The sequence below is a fragment of the Argiope bruennichi genome, chromosome 4, assembly GCF_947563725.1.
Source record: "Argiope bruennichi chromosome 4, qqArgBrue1.1, whole genome shotgun sequence".
NCBI lineage: Eukaryota > Metazoa > Arthropoda > Arachnida > Araneae > Araneidae > Argiope > Argiope bruennichi.
Window position 1 is genome coordinate 18,788,644 of NC_079154.1, and position 21,641 is coordinate 18,810,284.

The 21,641-nt window shown below is 30.1% G+C and overlaps 1 protein-coding gene across 1 annotated transcript in view; it reads right to left on the minus strand.

Moving 5' to 3' along the window:
* Nucleotides 1-21,641, minus strand: part of LOC129965696 (guanylate cyclase 32E-like) — a 230,856-nt gene that overhangs the window by 141,745 nt on the left and 67,470 nt on the right. The window contains exon 3 of the mRNA XM_056079805.1: nt 11,101-11,349. Within this exon, the coding sequence (XP_055935780.1) occupies nt 11,101-11,349 (249 nt within the window). The remainder of the gene's footprint in view (nt 1-11,100; nt 11,350-21,641) is intronic.

Consider the following 21,641-nt stretch of genomic DNA (forward strand, 5'->3'; position numbering starts at 1 on the left):
TGCTTACATTAGAACTTAATGGTTTTCCATTTTTGTTTGAAATGTATTTTTACATGAATTATAAATTCCAACAAGCGAAAAGATGAGAGAAAACAGTTGGTAGCACGCAAGAAAATAAAAGAAAAAAAAACACACTTTTTTTCAGTAGTAGATGATAGCCCAATACGAATGAAAGGAGAATACTATTTGCATTCAAGAACGAATCCAAAGTGTAAATTGACAAAATAGAACCCATTTACGATTTGCAGGATTTTTATGAGCTCCAGATTTTTAAATGAAGCGATCTAAGCACTTATTTCTATCTACTTTAAATTATTCCAGAAGTTCGTGGAACCATGAAGCAAAATATTTAATCAATTTACGCAAAAGATTCTGGGTTCGTCAAAGGAAAAAATAGTCTGCGAAAGAAATTTTTTTAAAAAAATGTAATCATCTCCGTTCAATAGCTTTTTAATTCCAAAAAAATAAGAATTTTATCAGTTATAAAAATATATTTCATCTGACCAAATAAGAAAAGTTCCAAGGAAATAATTGTTTAGAAAATAATTTTCATCTATGTTTCGACAGATTCATTAATAAACCCAATGATAATTGAGAGATTCAAAGGAAAGTGCCAATACCAGTAGAGGATATTTTCTAAAATACACATTCATAAACTAATGATATCATTTTGAAAATTTAAAAAAAAGCAAAGAAAATACATTTTTTATTTGCATTCAAAGCATTTCGAGGGAAAAAAAAGATGTAGTTAACTTATTTTTCTTTTTCTTTATGCTGAAAGACTTTTTATATTTGATGTCATATATTTCCTGATATTTTAACAATGAAAATATTAACAGCAATTGAAATGAACTGTTCAAAGTAAAACATATAAATTAAACATTTACAATAATTAAAAAATATACATATAACTATAACAGAAATATCCCTAATGCACCTCTACCATAAATAAGAACGAATGTGCGTGTGTGTGAGTGTTTGGGCGTTTTACACACAAGACCGATGAACTAACACCTATCAAATTTGGCATATATATATATGTAATGATATTTTAATTCTAATTTCAATTTAATTAATTTCCAAGATTTTATCTTAATTTAGCCCATAGTAAAATATTGTCTTATTTCTTGATCTAATCCCACTTTCGGTTTAATTAATCCCTTTGTAAAAAATAATGCGCCATCAGTACTACGTATAGAGTGAAAGTGATACTTTCGTTGCCCTTCTCAAGGTCAACACATGTATTGAATTCGCACGTCACGGGAAATCACATATTATATAACACTAGTAATAATTTGTTTCGTCCCTTCTTCCCTTTTTTGCCTTCTTTCTTACTTCTGCTTTTGAGCCGCGCTGCGCCTTTTTGTAAAATAATCATGCTTGCCTCCCGAGGGAGAATAAAACGAAATTAAAATACAAAGTCTCTTCACTGCTTCAAACATGTACTCTGCTGCAAACAAAAATAATGTTACATATATATATGTTAGAGGATGGGAATACTGTTAATTAAAAATGTTGCTGAATTTAGGTGTTTTTTCGTGATTTTTGTTATCAAAATATAATTGTACAAATATGAACATTACACCGTTAAATTATCTTTTTACGGCTATACATTTTATAGTCTTGCAAAACGATTCCTAAATTTTTCAGTTGATTTTTTTTCTCTAATTTCTATCAAAATATTACATTACTGCCCTGAAATTTATAAAGTATAAGAGCCGTTTTCATAGTTTCAACAAATATTTGGTCCCGAGAGTTTCTTCCCTTGTGGAATTCAATAAAAAATAATTCTCTTTAATGTCTGTGTAGCTTAGTCTATGAATGAAAAAGTGAATTTATAGTACCTCGAAATTTAGAAGATAGTTTAGTTTAATTATGTTAACATCCCGCTTTAAAGTAAAAATAAGGCTATTTTGGGATGGACCTCGTAATTTTGAACCGCGGTCTGATGACGAGGACGACACCTGAGCTGGTACCCCCCCTGTCCACACCATGCCACACCAGTGGGAAGACTTTAGAAGATACATTAGGATATTTATGCTCATAATAGCGCTACGATGTCATGGGAATGGTCTCCAATAGAAAAGTTCATGCATGCAATTAACAGAGCATATGTAAGGCAATTAAAATAACAGGGCTTTAATGTCTGGCAACTTGACCGAATTAAGGATATAACATAATGATAATTTTACCGAATTATGGACATATCATTATATCTAAACGATTTAACTGAAATTAAATATAACCAACATTCCGGTGAATTAATTGGTAATCATATACGACTAGTAATTAACAATGCACATACAGGAAGGGTATTCTTAATTTTCGAATAAAAGATTATATTCAGATATGTGACGCCACAAAAGAAATAAAAAGAGGAAAATTAACTCAAATGATAAATTATTGTTAATTTTCTCTAATATTATAATTAGATGTTTAAATAAATGTTTGCTAATGTTCACGTTCCATAAGTTGTAGAACCATGTCTCAGCAAATCTAGTCACTGGTTAGTTCATATTAGTGACTCTGTCATCGTTCATTTATTCATTCGCTATCCGGTAACTTATAAGACCGGTCATTCCCTTTAGGTTCTATTTTTCAGAGCCATATGCTTAGTAATTTGAAAACTCAAAGATCAAACATATTAAATTTTACTTTTTTTGTATGAAAATTTTTTTTTGCAATTTTTAAACATTTCGAGATTTTAATGAATGTCCACATTTATTATTGAAATTGAAAAACATGCATTGCATAAACAGGACATAGTATTATTTCTGTCTTTGGACGTTATAATTGAATGGTGCACCAGCTCTGGTGCTGCCCTCATCATCTGATGAAGATTCAAAAGTGTGAGGTCATTATTATATTAAAATAGTCGTAGTGTTGCATAGAAGCAGGATGTAAATATAATATCATTATAAATATAAACTCAGCTGCATAATAAGTGGACTATAAATGTTTTTTAAGGGGAAAATCTCGTGTATCCATTCTGATCATATTATAATTATCTCTTTTAAAGTTCAGGCTTAGCATAAAAGTTCTTCAAATGACGGTAATTTGTGAAAAACAGTCGAAGAAATTCTTTTCAAATTATTAGCATTATATTAATATTATTGTATCATTATATTAACAATATTGTAGCATTATATTACATTATCATATATTCGCATTATATAAATATCATTACATTATTATATTATATTATTATTATTATAGTATTATATATTAGCATTATATTAATATTATTATAGCATTATATTATATAATTATTATTATAGTATTATATATCAGCATTATATTAATATCATTATAGCATTATATTATATAATTATTATTATAGTATTATATATCAGCATTATATTAATATCATTATAGCATTATATTATATAATTATTATTATAGTATTATATATTAGCATTATATTAATATCATTATAGCATTATATTATATAATTATTATTATAGTATTATATATCAGCATTATATTAATATCATTATATTAATATCATTATAGCATTATATTATATAATTATTATTATAGTATTATATATCAGCATTATATTAATATCATTATAGCATTATATTATATTATTATCATTATAGTATTATATATTAGCATTATATTAATATTATTTTTATATGAAGTCTCTTGTCTTTGAATGTCAAGAGACTTCATCTAAAAATGATATTAATTCATATGAAAACTGATTCGGCATGATTTATATCAGTTAAAATAAAAAGGTTTTACGAAATTTTCTCAGAGAATGCAAATACCTTCCTCTGGAAACTATGAGAGAGAAAAAGTGTGAAATGACATGTTCCCTACTTAAAAGCATTCTTTTCAAAAACTCAAGTGAAATCGTAAGAAAGAAGTCCCGTCATCTTTGTGGTATTTAGAAAGTATCTTAACTATTTCTACACCAATTTTTTTAACGCATTTTCCTCTAAAGCGTGCGTAAATTCCTAAGTACATTAGAAAAACGGCTCTCCGCTTCTGATATACAATTCAAAAAATTAAATGAAACATAGTATCAAAGAGTTTTAATTAAATACAAGTACGCCTGTTGGGTTGTGTATCTTTAAAACACTTTAGACGATAAACAATTCAGATAAACATAAAACAGGATACTAAAAGAAAGTTCAAGTTTGTACAACGAAAGCAGTTCGAGGAATATGTAAGGCTATTTGCTACGATTTCAGAAAATTTAAATAAAGTAAACTACTGTTTATGTACATAGTCTAAAGTGGTTAGAAGGGGTGGACGATTATCTTTCCTTGATCTTATTCTTTAAATATTAGGAATAAGATTTATTCAAACAATGAATTAATTAAGGTAAAGATAAGGTTGATTCTGGTTTCATGGAAACAAATAATTACAGTAAAAGAGAAGATAAGGTAAGGAAGATCAAGATGAAGTGTTTTTCGTTTTATTCGCGAATTCTCTATTTATTCTGGAATTCTTGACTCAAATTCTCGATTTGGTAAATATATGGTACAAAGTAATCTGCTGATGGAATACTGAATTAAGAATCGAAGGAATTCAGATACGAGATCCGAATTCTTCAAAGCTAAGGATCTGGTTCAAGATAAATCTGTTGTCAAGTCCAAATATTCCCTAAGGTGTGGCATTGATGTACGAGAAAACGATTACCGGTTTAGTCTCGTAAATTAGCCTCGTTTATAGGCATTTAAATTTAACTCTTGTCAACAAATTTGCGCCATGTGTCCAGGAATAAACCTTTTGTTTGTTCTAAACGTGAAGTTAATATAAACAGATTAAACTAGACTTTACTAATAAAACTGATCTTTAACCAAAACTAATCTTTACTAATAAAACTGATATTTAACTAAAATTATTACTAATAAAATTGATCTTTAACTAAAACTAATCTTCTGAAATAAAACTGATCTTTAACTAAAACTAATCTTTACTAATAAAACTGATCTTTAACTAAACTAATCTATACTAATAAAACTGATATTTAACTAAAACTAATCTTTACTAATAAAACTGATCTTTAAATAGAACTAATCTTTACTAATAAAACTGATATTTAACTAAAATTATTACTAATAAAATTGATCTTTAACTAAAACTAATCTTCTGAAATAAAACTGATCTTTAACTAAAACTAATCTTTACTAATAAAGCTGATCTTTAACTAAACTAATCTATACTAATAAAACTGATCTTTAACTAAACTAATCTATACTAATAAAACTGATCTTTAAATAAAACTAATCTTTACTATTAAAACTGATCTTTAACTAACACTAATCTTTACTAATAAAACTGATCTTTAAGACTAATCTTTACTAATAAAACTGATCCTTAACACTAATCTTTACTAATAAAACTGATCTTTAACTAAAACTAATTACTATTAAAACTGATCTTTAACTAACACTAATCTTTACTAATAAAACTGATCTTTAACTAAAAATAAAGGCGTTTGTGTGCGTGCATGCATAAGCGTGTATTGGCGCTCTACAGGTGAGATCGTTTGATCTATAGCTACCAAATTTAGATGCACTTTACCGATCTCCAGGCATATATATTTTGGAAGACGGTAGTTTGTATCTAGAAGCAATTTTTCTTTTTGAAATTTTGATTAGAATTTTGGTTAACTGAAAATTAAGTTGAGTTTTAATGTTTTCGTGTGATTTCAAAATTGAAAAAATTGTTTTTTAACGACACCAATTTAATAATCGTGCAAGTTTTTTCTAAAGTTTGGTAATTATTTAAAAAAAAACTTTTTTTTCTTCATTTTGAACAATAGCTGCACTGAAATTCAAACTATTTCTATCATTTTATCCAATATATCATAGCGTGATTTTCTTCAATTATTGAAAATTAAGGGATTCTGTTAAGTATCCGTTAGAGATTGCAATACCGGTATACCGGGATACCGAATACCGGTATTTTGAGCCATTTGTACAATTTTGTAATACCGGTATTCACAAGTTTAAATACCGGTTTTTCGGTATTTACAATAAATTTTTAAAATTGTCTCCACTTTATGTTCAGGGATCGCCAATATAGCAAAATAATATACGTTTTTGTTTTTATGTCTCCCCAACGGGTGAAATTAATTAGCTAATTAATGGCTTCATTAATTGCTTAAATCTAAATTAGTGAAACATGGATTACCCCTGAAAGAAAATATTGTATCCATAACGACTAATGGAGCAACAGTTATGAAACAAGTTGGAAAGTTGATTAGTACAAATCAGCAATTGTGCTATACTCATGGAATTCAGTTTGGAGTAAGAGATGTATGTATTATACCAAAAAAATAAAGTACACAAGAATCCAAATACTGTGGTTATAGAAACTTCGTATTCCGACATTGAAGAGAGTAAGAGTGAGAGTGATATTGATAATGAAGATAATGATAATGTAATTGTTGTAGAAGATATTGCTAATGAGGATGAAATATTAACCCATCAAGAATTGCTTCCTATAATTTATAAAGTTCGAAAAATTGTTAAGATATTTAAACGTTCCCCTACAAAAAATGCCATATGACAAAAATATATACTAACTGAAAATAAAACAGAATATATGTCAATAATAGATTCTAAGATACGTTGGAACAGTTTACTCCTAATGACGGAACGATTTTTGAAATTTAGAAATCCAATCCCAAAAGCAATAATCGACTTAAACCTGTAAATTAATTTTTCAGATAGTGAATTCGACGTAATATCCAGAACTGTATCAGCTCTACTTCCAATAAAACTGACTATTGAGGCATTATGTCGGAGAGATTCTAATTTATTAACAGCTAATGCGACAATAAATTTTAGGTTGCAGTCACTGAAAGAACAGCGCACATCACTATCTGAAGAATTATATATTACATTGAAAATTCGCACAGAAGAAAGGCATACCAAAATAGAAAATGTCTTATGGTATTTACATAATTATTATGATTTTAAAAATGAAAATTAAAAAAAAAGAAAAGAAAATAATCAATTCAAATCTGATTAATTTTATACTAAATTTTTTTAAAATTTTTACTCAAAAATCTATCCACATTCAGAAGAATTCGGTTCAGTTATCGAAGATTATGATGACCTTAAAGTCGATAGTGAAAAGGAATTGTCTCTTGAACAAAAATTAGAATTAGCGATAAATAAAAAAAAATCCACGAACCAAAATGCAATGCAGAAATCAGCTATATTCAAATCCATCCGACGAGAAATCGATTTATTTGAAGATAAGGGATTTAGAGATAAATACTTGGCAAAAGTATATCGCGCATTGCTAACAGTATCACTTACTAGCTAGCGTACATGCCGAAAGAGTGTTTTTGAAGCTGGTAATTTTTACACAAAATTGCGTTCCAGGCTTAATGACAGTACAATGGATGCATTATGTTTTTTAAGATCACATTTCAAAAATTTGTAATAGCACCACAGACTAAATAGTGATATTTACACTTTTTTTGTGATTTAAATAAATAATTTGTTCCTTTACTTTCTTGTGATTCTTTATATACTGTTATAATTTATAAGTTACATATTATTTTTTGGGATATTTACACTCTCTTATATAATTGGCAAATAAAACAAAGAAACACGTGTGCTTTCTTTCTTTTTCTAAAATTTCTAATACCGGTATTAAAACCGGTATCCCGGTATTAAGATCTAAAAAATACCGAATACCGGTATTGAAATTTTGGTCCGGTATTGCAATCCCTAGTATCCGTGCAGTTTACAAAACGTATAAAACGATGAAATTACAATATCGCGATATATAGAAGATAGATGGACTGCATATTTCCATTATTTAATAGTGTTATGATGTCATGGGGGGATGACCTCCAATAGAAAGATCTATGTATAGAATATATAGAATATATATAAGACAAAATAATGCAACTTTGATGTCTGGTAATTTTATGGTATTATGGACTTGGTAATTATATCTGAAAGATTTAACTGAAATAAAATATAATAAATTTTACATAAAATATAATAATATTTATTATATCATATAAATATAGTATAATAAATATAGCTAGTATAAAAAGCGTCTAGTTTTAAATAAATGAAATCAACGGATGAACAAAATTCAAAGTATTGTTATGCATTTTGAAAAGAAAAGTACCAAATAATACAGTATGATTTCAATAGCTGCGGAATTCGTTTCTTTCAGTTTAGCTTAATTTATGGACCATTTCGAACCAATACTAAGATATTTTCGGGACGGATCCATTAATTAAGAGCCGCAGTTAGAGCTGAAAACTCCTTTCCAAGCTTTCGCGTTATTTTAACGGGAGGATGCATATTCACGATTGGATTTGGTGTCATCAAGTTCATGTACTTGATGAATGTTTTTTGATGGAATCGGGTCTCAAACTTGAAACCTAAAATGATATTTTAGCACCAGAATTCATTGGCCTTTGAAATCCGCAAGAGATAGATCCATTAAAATTAAAGTTTCTCCGTTTTTTATAACTGGAAAGAAAGAAAAAAAACCTACTGAAATGGACTACCCAAAATCTAACACAGTTTTTATCACAGAGAATATTCGTTAAACGAAACTATTTTTTTACATAGGAACTCAACAATGTACCCCATTCCGAAATTATATTCAACCAGATTTATAATAATATTATTCTTTATTTATAATTTATGCTTTTTTACTAATAAAACTGTCAAAAGAGCATTTTTCTTTGGCTACGCTTTAAAATGTGACGAAAATGAGACGTAACATTATCATTAAATGCATAAGCAGCGCGAATTGTTATTATCTTATCTTATGATGCTTATCAACATGATATGCAATAATTTCCTAGGCTTTCAGTATCTAATTTCACTGGAGCTTGTTGTTCTATTGCATTTATAAGTTTTTCTTCTCCTGCCACATGTCCACCGCAGTTTTTGCTCTGACACAGAATGCAGCTCCATGAACTCTTTAGTAGTTCTGACTATGCGCTTCCATCAGCTGATGGATATAGTTGCTATTCATTCATTCTCTTGGTCAGAAACAATACCTCGACGATTAAGCCACCACAGGCACTTGATTTAAATCCCTCGGAACAGCATTCGAATATGATATCTGGTCCAAACTTCGTCTATGTAGATATAAGCGTTTTTGTCAACGAAGAGCACAAAGAAGATTCATACAAACCAATCCAGCACCTGACGTCAAGCCGTCTCTTGTCTACTCGTTCTATGAAACATCGCTCGTTAAATGAGTCGCTTTTTTTTAACATTTTATTTTGCTCCTTAAGCGAGATTTGACTCTATAGAACCTGATACTGTGATCCTTTCTCATGAACAATCCGTCAATCATGATAAATCCCATGCGGGCCGCGGTAACCTGGTGGTAAGGTTTGGACTTCGGAGTCGAAGGGTTTCAGGTTCGAGAACCTATTTCACCGAAGAATCGTCGCGTAAGCGGGTCTAATGCACGTTAAATCCGTCAGAGCCAAACGTCCTCCCACTGGTGTGGTGTTGGAGCTTGGAAAGGAGATGCCAGCTAAGATGTGGTCCACGTCATCTGAAGGCGGTTCAAAATTACGAAGTCCGTCTCAAAATAGCCTCAGTATTTCTTAAAAATGGAACGTTAATATAACTAAAGCAAACTTGATATAGTCTGTTCTCTTCTTGCTAATAGTCAGCAGGATTCTTGAAATTAAAATGCTATTTAAATTTTTAAAACTCATCAGTAAAATATTACCGCTTTGTATATAAGAAAGATCTATATCTTATTCAGTCAAGGTTGAGGGTGAAAAAAGAACAACAATCAACAATTGTTGCTTCGAAAAAATTCTAGAATAAATTCCTTGTGCTTCTAATTTACATACATCGGTTGAACTGAAGAAAAAGGAGGACTAACTGCCAGCAGCAAACAGAAAAATTGCAATTGACATAAAAATTTATTTTGACTACTTTTTAAAAGACATGAGAAAGAAGAAATGGAATTAATTTTAAATTTAGAATTAAATAGCATAATATTAAGTGAAAGGATTGCTAATTAATTCTGTACGTAGTGCTTTTAACGGAATCTTCCTAAATTAACAGCTAAATGAAATGAATGTGTTTTTATATATTTGTATCGTTTCTATTCTTTAACGTGATTGGCTTGAAGGTAGCGCCATTCTTTTATAACTGTCTTCAAATCTTTATCACATAATTTAAATTGAATGTGTCCCTCCAATTAAGTCTTTGAATCAGTGGCACATGTTTCCAGATAAAAAGCGTGAGATAACATATTTAAAATAAAATGCATTGTTACGAATTTTCCGCTGTTCGTTTGGATAGTGGGAGTTGTATGGTGTAAAGAACGCACAATCAGCAGGCGGCAGTAGGAAATGAAACAACGACGCTTATTTACACGAAGACACACAGGACAACACAAAGACGACAACTATATACAGCACAGAAGACGATTATCTTCAGCCGAGACGTGCAGCATACAACAGTATACACAGCAGCTCTACTCCGTTGCTGCTCCGCTAGTCCCTGGAAGACGAGTTCTTCACCGTCGCTTCCGACTACTCTTCGATTCCACTGGTCCACGACTCAATTCACCGTCCGTTCACCTCTCCGACGACTCCACTGGCTCACGACTACCACTCTCGCTGGAAGACTCGTTCTTCCCGTCGATCCCGACGACTCTACTCTAGCAGCTGCGGCCGCTTCCTTTTATAGATCTCAGGAGGCGGGGCTAGATGCCTCTCAACCAATCAGGAACGTTCGAGGCGTATCTCCGTTCCTACTGGACGGCTCGAGAATATTCTCGATGTTTCGGGTATAATCTATTTTGGCGCCAAAGTCGACAAATTCGTCACCAAGTCGCCAAATGGTCGCCAAGTTTGTCGCCAAGCTCTGGGATTTCCTATGGAAACAGCTATGCTGGGAAGCCGCATCGCAGATTCGTAACAGTACTATTACTTTTTTCCTGATAATGACAGCAATTCTTCTAAGTTTCTTCTATAACCAAAAATTAAGACGAAAACTTCTGAAAATAAAATCTGCCGCATTAATGGCATTATTGTATTGCCATATAGGACAACATTGTCCTGATTACTCATCCATCATTATATTTATGCACAAAAACAATCAAAATTTCACCGATACTCACGTAAGTGATCATGGGCATGTTCCAAGCAGCGGCTACCAAGGCCTCCGAGACGCACGAGTGATCGGGCCCGATGAAGGCGACCACCCCTTCCTCTTTCATCTGCGTCATCTTCTTGATGGTGACTGCCGTGTTCGGTTCGCCCGAGTCATAGGCGATGAACTTGAGATTGTGACTGGGGAGGAGCTCGGAGTCGGCATTCACCATGTCCACGGCCAGCGGGATGGCGCCGCATATCAGTTTGCCGAGTTCCTGAGGGGAAAACAAACATCAAAAGAATATCAATTATAATACAGAAGTTCATTAGGTTCTGAAAAGTCCATTATGAATTCAGTTATTTACAATGAAAAACCTCCTTAGTTTATCGTGTTTGAAAAATTTCGAGGTTTTGGTGAGGATGCACTGGTCCAGAGGAGAATGATTGGATTGATGAACACCATTTCTTAATTGATTGTCACGATTTTGATAAAAATCAAATTGCCTCCGACAGAGAATAATGATAAAGTTTTATAAAAAATATGAAAGCTGAGAGAAAATAATTAAGCGTGAATATTTACGAAGAAAGAGAAATGTATTTTACAATGACAATGGTTATTGTACTGTTTGAATCTGGGCAGCCATTATGCTGGTGATTATCGCTCTGGTGAAGTGAAACGAAGCTTCTCTTTGTCTATTTACAAAATTGTGAATATTTTCATATTGAACCAAAAATAAAAATATCTTTTTATTATAAACTAGCAGTTTTTGGTGACCAGCTGTATTGCCAGCTGATGGGACTGATCATTGCTAGATTTTCAGTCAATTAATTTATTATTTGATTAAGTGCAATTTGCTCTTAAAGGTGACCATAAAAATAGTTTTTTTTTGCCACTGCTTGTTAATGAATGGATATACTAATTATAAAAAAAGAAATTTAATTAAGTACATTAAAGCATACTTTAAAAGGAAAAATACTTATCACGGAAAAATATTTCATAACTTTACACTTTCATCATGAACAAAGAAAAAAAAATCCAAAATCTTTTTAAAGCAACATTGAAAATGAATTAATTCCATAACAACAATGAAATATATTATTGTAAAATGTGTTTAAAAATATTCTTAAAATTAAATTTTAACTAGACAAAAAGGTTTTTACAGCAGTTAAGTTAATGGGATTGAATTTTTTGGATTTTATTAAGGAGCAAAACTCACTTTTGTACTCTAATATTTTCGAAAGCTGTCTTGGGAAAACACCAAAATTTAGAAACAACTTAATTTTTTATTAATTAAAGTTTAAAAAAATCTTTCCTGAATGAATAATTTGTCTTTTAAAGTAATGAGTGTCAATAACTTTATATTTAATGTTCTATTCTACAGAGCACACACACAACAGATTTAGCCTTATTACTAGTAGAGATAATTGATATTTCATTGAGAAGGGAGGAGAGGTTCAGAAAGGTGAAAAAGCAAATTTACATATATAAAAAAAAGACAAAAAACAAATACAAAAATTGACTCATTAGTATGGATCCAATGCATATAAATATTGTTACGGAACTTCCATGTACGTAAAGGCAAAGGTTCGCTTGTAGATGGTGTATGCTGTAACACAATCAACAGGGTTAAATAGCAAACAACGACAACTTTATTTAAAAACGAAGACACGAATATGCAGACAACAAATTCACAGCCGAGACGTATACAAGCAACACACAGCAGCACACTGCAACAAACAGTAGCCCACAACTAATAATCGGTAGTAATTACAACCACAGCACACAAAACGGCCAGATAGAATTCAACAGGAGGAAGGAATCTTCGTAGTAATTCTCTTCGGTCTTTCCAAACGTCTGCAATTCTCCGTTTCCTCTCTTTAGCTGTATCCAACTGCTAACTCATTACTCTACGACTGACTCCTCCTCCAAAATTCGATGCTGCTTCTGTAATAAACACCAGAATTCAGAACACAGCTTACTTCACCAATCACTGCTATTTCATAGTCTGATTTAACTATTCTGCTGTTAACTAGCTTCGCGCAATCAGACTTATCTCGGTTCCTATTGGCTCTATCGCCAAAATTCTGGTAGATTCCAGTATTATCTATTTTGCAAACAAAGTCACCAAATTCGTCGTCAAGCCCTGAGATCACAGATGAGGCATCCAATCAGCATCCGATAGAGCTGATCGTAAAATGGTCTTTCCAGTGATTGAATTAACCGTGCTCGAAAGCAACATTACAGATTTGTAACAATATATAATTTGCATATTTGAGCCTTTCAAACTTTCAACAATAATATTGCAAGAAAGTGAAAACAGTTTTTCAAACACATTTGACAAGAGCAAAGTTAAGACACCCAATCAATCGTTTTTAGCTATATTATTTAGCAACGGGAAATCTGTGGTATTTTCTTGGATTTACGATACCTCGAGAGACTTCTTAATATTTCACGGAATCGCTATGATATTAAAAAAAATTATTAAGTAAATTCAATCATAAAATGTTTAGAGAAATATTTGACGTCAACGAAATAATCTTCGAGTAATAATAATCTCGAATAAATACATCGCAACAAAAACATTAACCATTTCCTCATTGTTATTAAGCTTTTGTTACAGAAGTATTTTTATAAGCATAGATTTTAATAAGAATAATCTCTTCTCATAACCATAAAGAGCTACTCCGACTCTCTACTGAGGCACACGGAAACATCCAAAAGACCTGACTGGCTCTACTGCATTGGCGATGCGGCATATAGGCTAACACCGGTCACGGTACCACTTCTCCGGAAGGAACCACATCCTGTTATCGGTAGGAACAGCAATCCTACGCCATTTTTAAACCCACCAGGGTGAGGAGAACCTAAATTATTATACCGGAAGCTTCTCATCTCCATGTCCGAGGTGCTCCCAACCCTTTGTGGGGACACTATTTTTGATAAAAACAATGTATGAGCAATAAAATGCAAAAAAAATGATATAAATTAAGATATTCTAAACTGAAAGAAAGAAATCCTCGAAAATTCCACCAGAAATATAAAAATTTTCTACCTTTCAGAAAATAAAATTATTTGCTGCTTTTTTTAAAAAAAAGGAATATGCTAAATGGTGTGTCACGGAAAGATGTTTTCAACCTTTTTGAAAATTGATTGAAATTTGCCCTTAAGGTTGATTTTCTGCGTATTATTTGACGAAAATTGTACGAAATGTTTCTTCTCTAGAATAGACGTTAGCAACCTGCTGAACGCTATTTTTGGAAATATAAGATGGATTATTTATGGAAATTCTTTAAAAAATACTGGTAACAGCAGAAGATACAAAAGAAACAAGAATGAAGTAAAAAGAAAAAAGAAAGAACCGCATTTTGTTATAAATTCTTGAAAAAGTAAAAAGTGTGTTTATCCGAAACTTATTGACGAAATAAGATAAAAAGAAGCAGAATAAGTCTAAGCAATTGATTGACAATCGGTCAGTACACCAGTTCCGTTCACCGTCAAATTTATTGCTTGCTCATCCATATCTTCATAAAAGCTGCAGTTTTATTTGGTATCATTGATCTTTACGTCTTTTCCTATCGCTATTTGTGTTTATGGATATCTAGACAATTTCCGAGCCCCCTCAACGAACCCCCTTGTTTCGACGATTTAATTTAATTAATAATTGATTCTCATGGTGAGAAATTAACTACCATCTTGTGTTAATGCAACGTTATTTCAATGAATTTTCATACTATACTATATCAAAATACTATATCAAAATGGTCTTTTCGCATTTCGCCTAATAAATTTTATTCCTTCCCTCCATCATAAAATTGAGGAGATTAGACCGGGAATAAACACAACGGCTGTTCCGATTCTTATTTTTCGTATCCTGAACATGAGCATTTTGTGCTTCGTAACCCATTGAATAAAACCGAGAATAGACACCCTTTTTTTGAATGAATGAAATCGAAATTTGAACACAGAACTACTGTTCTAATAACAAGATCACACATGAAATTACATTTAGTTAAGTTGTGATTTTGATTTATCGTGCTTACGTGCTTAAGAATGTGCAGGTGCATAACCCTTTGACGACGTCATTCAAAATTTGATAAAATTCGGGGAATTAGATGATAAAACTAATGTGATTTTGCGTTATGAATAAATGCGATTTTGAGTTAGTTCACATGCAAGCGGAATAACAGACAGACAAACGCTCGATTCCTGGACAGATTTCGATCAAAATTTTATACAGACATACAATTTCGATGTGAAATCCGTGTACCAAATATCATTTATCTAATTTCTTATGCTTTGTATGATGTTCAGATCGTTTCTATGAATGAATTTCATTTAAATATTGACAGAAATCTAGAAATTTGGTGTAATACCTAATTTCATTCGTTAAGCTCACAATATTTTTAAGTTATCGTATCAATAGATAGTTAGCGAGATATAATTCCAAAAAATGAGCCGCAGTGGGCTGGTGGTAAGGCCGTTGAGTTTCAGGTTCGAGACCCGATTCCACAGATGAACCGTCGTGTAAGGGGGTCCGTTGCACGTTAAATCCGTCAGGGCCAAACGTCCTCCCGCTGGGGTGTAGAGGGGGGGGGGTGCCAGCTGAGATGTCGTCCTCGTCATCTACCGCGATTCAAAATTACGAGGTCCGTCTCAAAATAGTCCTAGTGTTGCTTTAGAAGAAAAGTTAATCTATACTTATATAAAGCTCAATGTGTGTGTTGGCGCTCTACAGGCCAGGCCATTTGACCTACAGCTACCAAATTTGGTACATGTATACCTTAGAGGTCGGGAAGGTGCACCTGAGGTCCCTTTTTTTGAATTTTTAATTAGAATTTTAAATATTAATTAAAAACTAACTTTCCCGCCAAAAAATCTTCCATTTTCCCCACTACGAAATGAGTAAGGCTTCAGTTTTTTTTCCCAACAGTAATGAGGCTAGGGTTAACATTTTTCAGCTGATTATTTCAAACGATTCTGTTTATTTTCTTAATGTTTTATGCATTTAAAATTAAACATTGTTAATGAATCGATCTTTCAGATTCATTCTAAAGTACTTTTGAATTAAAATAACACAGAATAAAGGAAATTAAAAATGTATAATCTGCATAGCGTTACCCCAACTGGCGTAGAAAAATTCACGCATTTGCGTTACCGTAACTGGCGTTGAAAATTCACGCATGTGCATTGTGTTCTGATTGTTGACATGACAACGATTATCAACGGATGATTTAAATTATTTTTAGGTTAGTTGCATGCTTTTGTAATTAAATTGTATTTATGTTAGTTATATATTTTTTGTATATACTTATAGTTTTAAGTACATCGTTTTTTAAGTAATTTTTTTTACTGTTTTCGACCGATTATTTTAAACGATTCATTTTATTTTTTTAGTGTTTGATGCATTTAAAATCAAACATTGTTAATGAATCGATCTGTTAATGATGAATCTGAGAAAATTTTATTGACAAATTCTTGAGATATTCTTTAGTGCCCATAAAGTTTAAACACTCAGTGACTCTGTTATCAGTAATCATATTATAAAAAAATGCTTTGTTTCAGTAAAAAATATTATTATATTAATTGCAGATTAATTCTTTCCACTTTAATTTAAAGCATAAACTCTACGAGAGGTAACAGAAAATTAGAGAGATACATATTACGTTATAACTGAAGGCCTTTATAATATTATGAGTGAATTATATAACTATCAAAATTTGAAGTTTTAAAATATTTTGATGAAGAATCTATTAAAGTAGGAATTGCGTAAAATATTTAATTATTAAAATTTAAACAAACATTAAGATTGGCGAACCAGCTGGTTGTCAAAGGCGGCTAGTATAACTATAATTCCAAAAATGCGTTTTTCGGACTCAATGAGGGCTGAAACGTGGATATTTTTCAAAATCCCCCTGTCGAATTTTTTAAAGATTACAATTCTGTTCATATACTTTGCATAGAAGAAAGTAAAAATAGAAAAAAAATGTAAAATTAAAAATAAATCCCACAAACACTGATAAGTTAATTCAAGCCCTCAATAATTAAGTTCAAGTTCAGCAATTAAGCTATTGTAACTCCTTAACTTTATTAGTAAGAGTTATTTTGTTCAGAAGGGTGATTGGAGGGATATAATTAGTAAGAGAACTGAAAAAACAAGAATAATCAATAGACACGGTAGTTAAAAAAAGAAAAGTTAATTAAGGCCGCACTAGAAACTTTGCTTCTTGATAGTGTAGTTTCCTTTCCAGCAGAGAAAAAATGTATTCCGGGTAACCACTTTTACAGTCGTTCCTTAGTTCATTAATGAGGGGAGATTAATTTGACACAATTAGTTGGAATTAATCAATAATCCATTAATAAATTAATTAATAGTTGTAACAAATATTCTTATAATGGCCTTATATCTAATTTAAATTGATAATATAATTTTTTTTTGTTTTGAATTATTTTTCCTCACACTTTGAAGCCCTCTTTTTAAGTTTTATAGCTTTCAAAAATAAAATATTTCTTCCTATAAAAAAGTTTTATGTTCAAATTGTTATTCTCTATGATTATTATCATTGTTGAAGGAATAGGGGGTTGAAATTTTGCATGAATTTTGATTTCAAACGGCGCTGTTTTTCATCTAATTGGGCGCCCTATACAGATTATAGAATATTCACGAATTTCTCAGATATCGTTAAAAATCTACGTTAATATATTTCTACACTATATAACATGAATTAAACAAAATTGTAATAATAAACATTAGAAATCGGAGATATATGATTAATCTTTAGATATATTATTTGATGTCAATTTTGGATGGTCAGTTCTGGATGGCAGAAAAATATTATGAAACTTCTGAATATTACACATTTGACTACGGTTTGTTTAATCTGTATTGAAGTCATATAAACTGTTAAAAACAACAACAACAATACAAATAAAACAGCGGAAGTGGTCTCTCCAAAATTTTCTCGCATTCTCTCTAATAAAATTGTCGTGCCAGAGAAAGCCTTACATGGCTTCGGCATACAATAATCTCGAAAAACTAACTTTTGACGTGAATTTAGCATTTTTAACGAATGTATCGTGAGTAGTATATATATGCCTGTTCTGGCACACCTTAAAAACCATCAATAATTTAAAATAACATCAAAATTTAGAGCAAAAATAGTGTAAAAAGGGCATAATTAGCACACCTTAAAAATCCATCAAATAACCTCAAAATTTAGAGCAAAAATAGTGTAAAAAGGTCATAATTAGCACACCAAAATAACATCAATAATTTAAAGTATCAAGTCAAAATTTAGAGCAAAAATAGTGCAAAAAGGTCATAATTAGCACACCAAAATAACATCAATAATTTAAAATATCGCCAAAACTTGGAAAAAGTTAACAAATTAACCGAAAGGCTATCGTCTTAAAATCAATATAAATTCATGCGTTGTTCACATTATTATACACATAAAAAGAAATAAAAATATAAGAATAAAAATATAAGAATAAAAATATAAAAAGAAAAAGGTTTCACTATTCAATTTTCTTGATATAGCAATCATCATATTTACCATCAACCTTACCTCTATAACCAAAAATATATGAGCCTTCATTAATTATATCAATTGCTTCATCAGATATATTAGATTTATGTTTAGGGAGAAAATATTCTTTTTCTTGCCCTTCAACTTGTAATTTTGCAATAACTATATATCCATATTTAGCAGATTGAATTTTTTTCAAAGATAATAGAGTGTATTCACCATTCTTTAAATCTTTTAATCTATATGTTACAAGTGGCTTAAGTCTATTGAAAGCTTCCATTTATTTAGAAAAAAATTTTACAAGTTGAATGACTTCCATCTTATGAATCGATTATTTCTTCAATTGAGTTGATTAATTGTGTGTTTGAATCGATATTTTCCAATGCATTAGATATTTTATTTGTATATGAATTAATTATTTCTTTGACATATTTCGTTATTAATTCATGCAAGTCAGATCTTAAATATTTTGAATTTAGTTTTCATAAGTTCTTGTGTAAGTTGTTCTAGATCCTCCATTTATTTAAAGTTATTTTTAAAACCGAAAGGTTTCACCTTTAAGAATCTATCGTCTTATAATGACCCAATGCTAAAGTGTGAATTCCATCTTCTAAAATATATCTTTTATCATCTTTTGCTGATAAAGCTATTTTATTTATTTGAATTGAATACAGCTCATGTTTCATACTTCGAATTAAATTATGTGTTCTATATTGATGAATTTTATCAAATAAACATTTTTTATAATCATCAAATGATATTCTATTTTTAACTACAGATTTTTTAACTCCTTTCGATTTTTTAATTTCACATTTTTCTAGTCTGATTGCATACATTTTACTTCTTAAACCTACAAATTCTTCCATAATAACACCACTATTTTCATCTTTCATTTTACCCAATATTTTTTTATTACATCTCGGCATATTATATAGATTATTTTCTTGATAATCAGAAGTATCAAAATAATCAATCATAGATTTCATATCTTCATAAAAATCATCTGTTTTAATATCATATATGAAACTATCTGTATCCATATATAATAATTTAATATTATTCTTATATCTTGGCTTCATTACATTATAATGGAAATCATACATTAAATATTTAGACAAATCTAATATACTCATTCCAACATAGATTGGTTTATTAAAAAGTATTTTTGTCTTTTTCATATGAACAGCAACCAAATTTTCATCAAAAATAGTTCGACTTTTAAAATGAGGTTTGGCAATTAATTTTTTAACTTGATCATAATTACAACATAATCTTATATCTATTCGTTTTCTTATGTTTTCCATGGTTTTTCCAAATACTGAGTTATTCATCAATTTATAAAAATCTTTCTCAAAATCATTAGTTGCTCGTTTTCTCATTTCAGTGTTTAAATCTATATATTTTTTCAACCAATTCGATTGTTTGAATTTCAATATTCTATGTACTTTTATAATTTTTAAACCCATTTTCAAATACTGTTTTAAACTTCTATAATGAACTACATATTTCTCTTTATCGTATAAAGTTGTTAATAACTTACCTTGTTTAGAATTTTCAGGAATTCTATTTTCAGGACATAATGGTAAATCTGTATGATAATCATGTAATTCTTTTGGATATTCTAAATCAACTTCCAATATATATCCTTTTTCTGAATCATCAGGACATTTAAGAATATTTTGTATTGCATTTTGTATTGCATTTGTATTTATCCATTTAAATCCTCCATAAGGTAAATATTGACTCATTGCCCATCCATATAAGTTATTAGCATCTAAATACATTAAAAAATTGGATTCTTTGCTTTCATCATAATTTTTCATATATTTATTATTTGCTTTCCCATATCTATTACAACATTGCGAAACTCCACCTCTTAATCCTTTTTCTAACATAAGAATCATATCATAATCATCTAATAAATCTAATTTAATTTTTGTCATTTTTAACATTGCATCCCAAGATAAACCAGGAGCAGTAAAATACCAATCTGGATCTAATTTATAAGTTTTTAAACAAACATCTCTAAAATTTTCAAATACATCTGTTAAAATTAATACATCTGTTTTAACATATAAATCTGTATATTCACCCAAATTTTTTATATTAAATGCTTTCCAAACACGTTGAGCATGTTGATATTCTTCATCAGTTATATGACATTCATTCAATTTATTATAAAATTTATCTTTTGGAGGTAATTTTGTTTCTTCATATTTATCTTTAGAATCCATATAATCATACGGATATACACCTTTTCTTGTTATGAGATCTAATTTGTCATCAGGAAAATGTAATGATGTCTCTCTAAATTTCGATTTTAAATAATTAATATATTTCATTTCTCTTATTTTTGACGGATATTTACTCAACTCATTTTCAGGCATCTTTCTCAAGTTTTTTGATAATTGATCTAAACTGGATGACATAAATTTAAATGAATCAATAAATCTCAATTTCATTCCTCCTATTTTTTTGCTGAAAGATATATATTTTTCTTCAGTATTAGGTATAGCATCTATTTTTGATTTATCAAATCCGAGCTCTTTTATAAATAAATGAGAATCATAACCTGTTAAATTATGGATTTTTACTGGAATAAATTTTGGAATTTTATAATTTAAATTACAAATATTATGAGCTGGACCTCTATATTTTCCGGTTAAATGACAGTGATCAATTACTTTTTTTTCCCCATCAACAGGAGAATCCTTTAAGATTTCATTTTCACATATATGACAAATATTAGTTCTTTTGTAATGATTTTTATCGAAATCTATCATTGATTTAAGACTTTCATATTTTTCAGTTTTCTCTTTTATAAAAATTTCAATTTCGAGAGTATCCTCTTTTAACATAGATATAAACTTTTTTATTGCATCAGGTCCTCTATAATGAATAGGAGGTTTAAAATATTCATTTTCATATTTGATATAATAGCAAAAATTATCAGATTCATGTTTCTGATATTTCATAGTATACGATTTAGTTTGATCTGGTTCACTTGTATCCATTTTATGTAAAAGACACTCAAAATCTG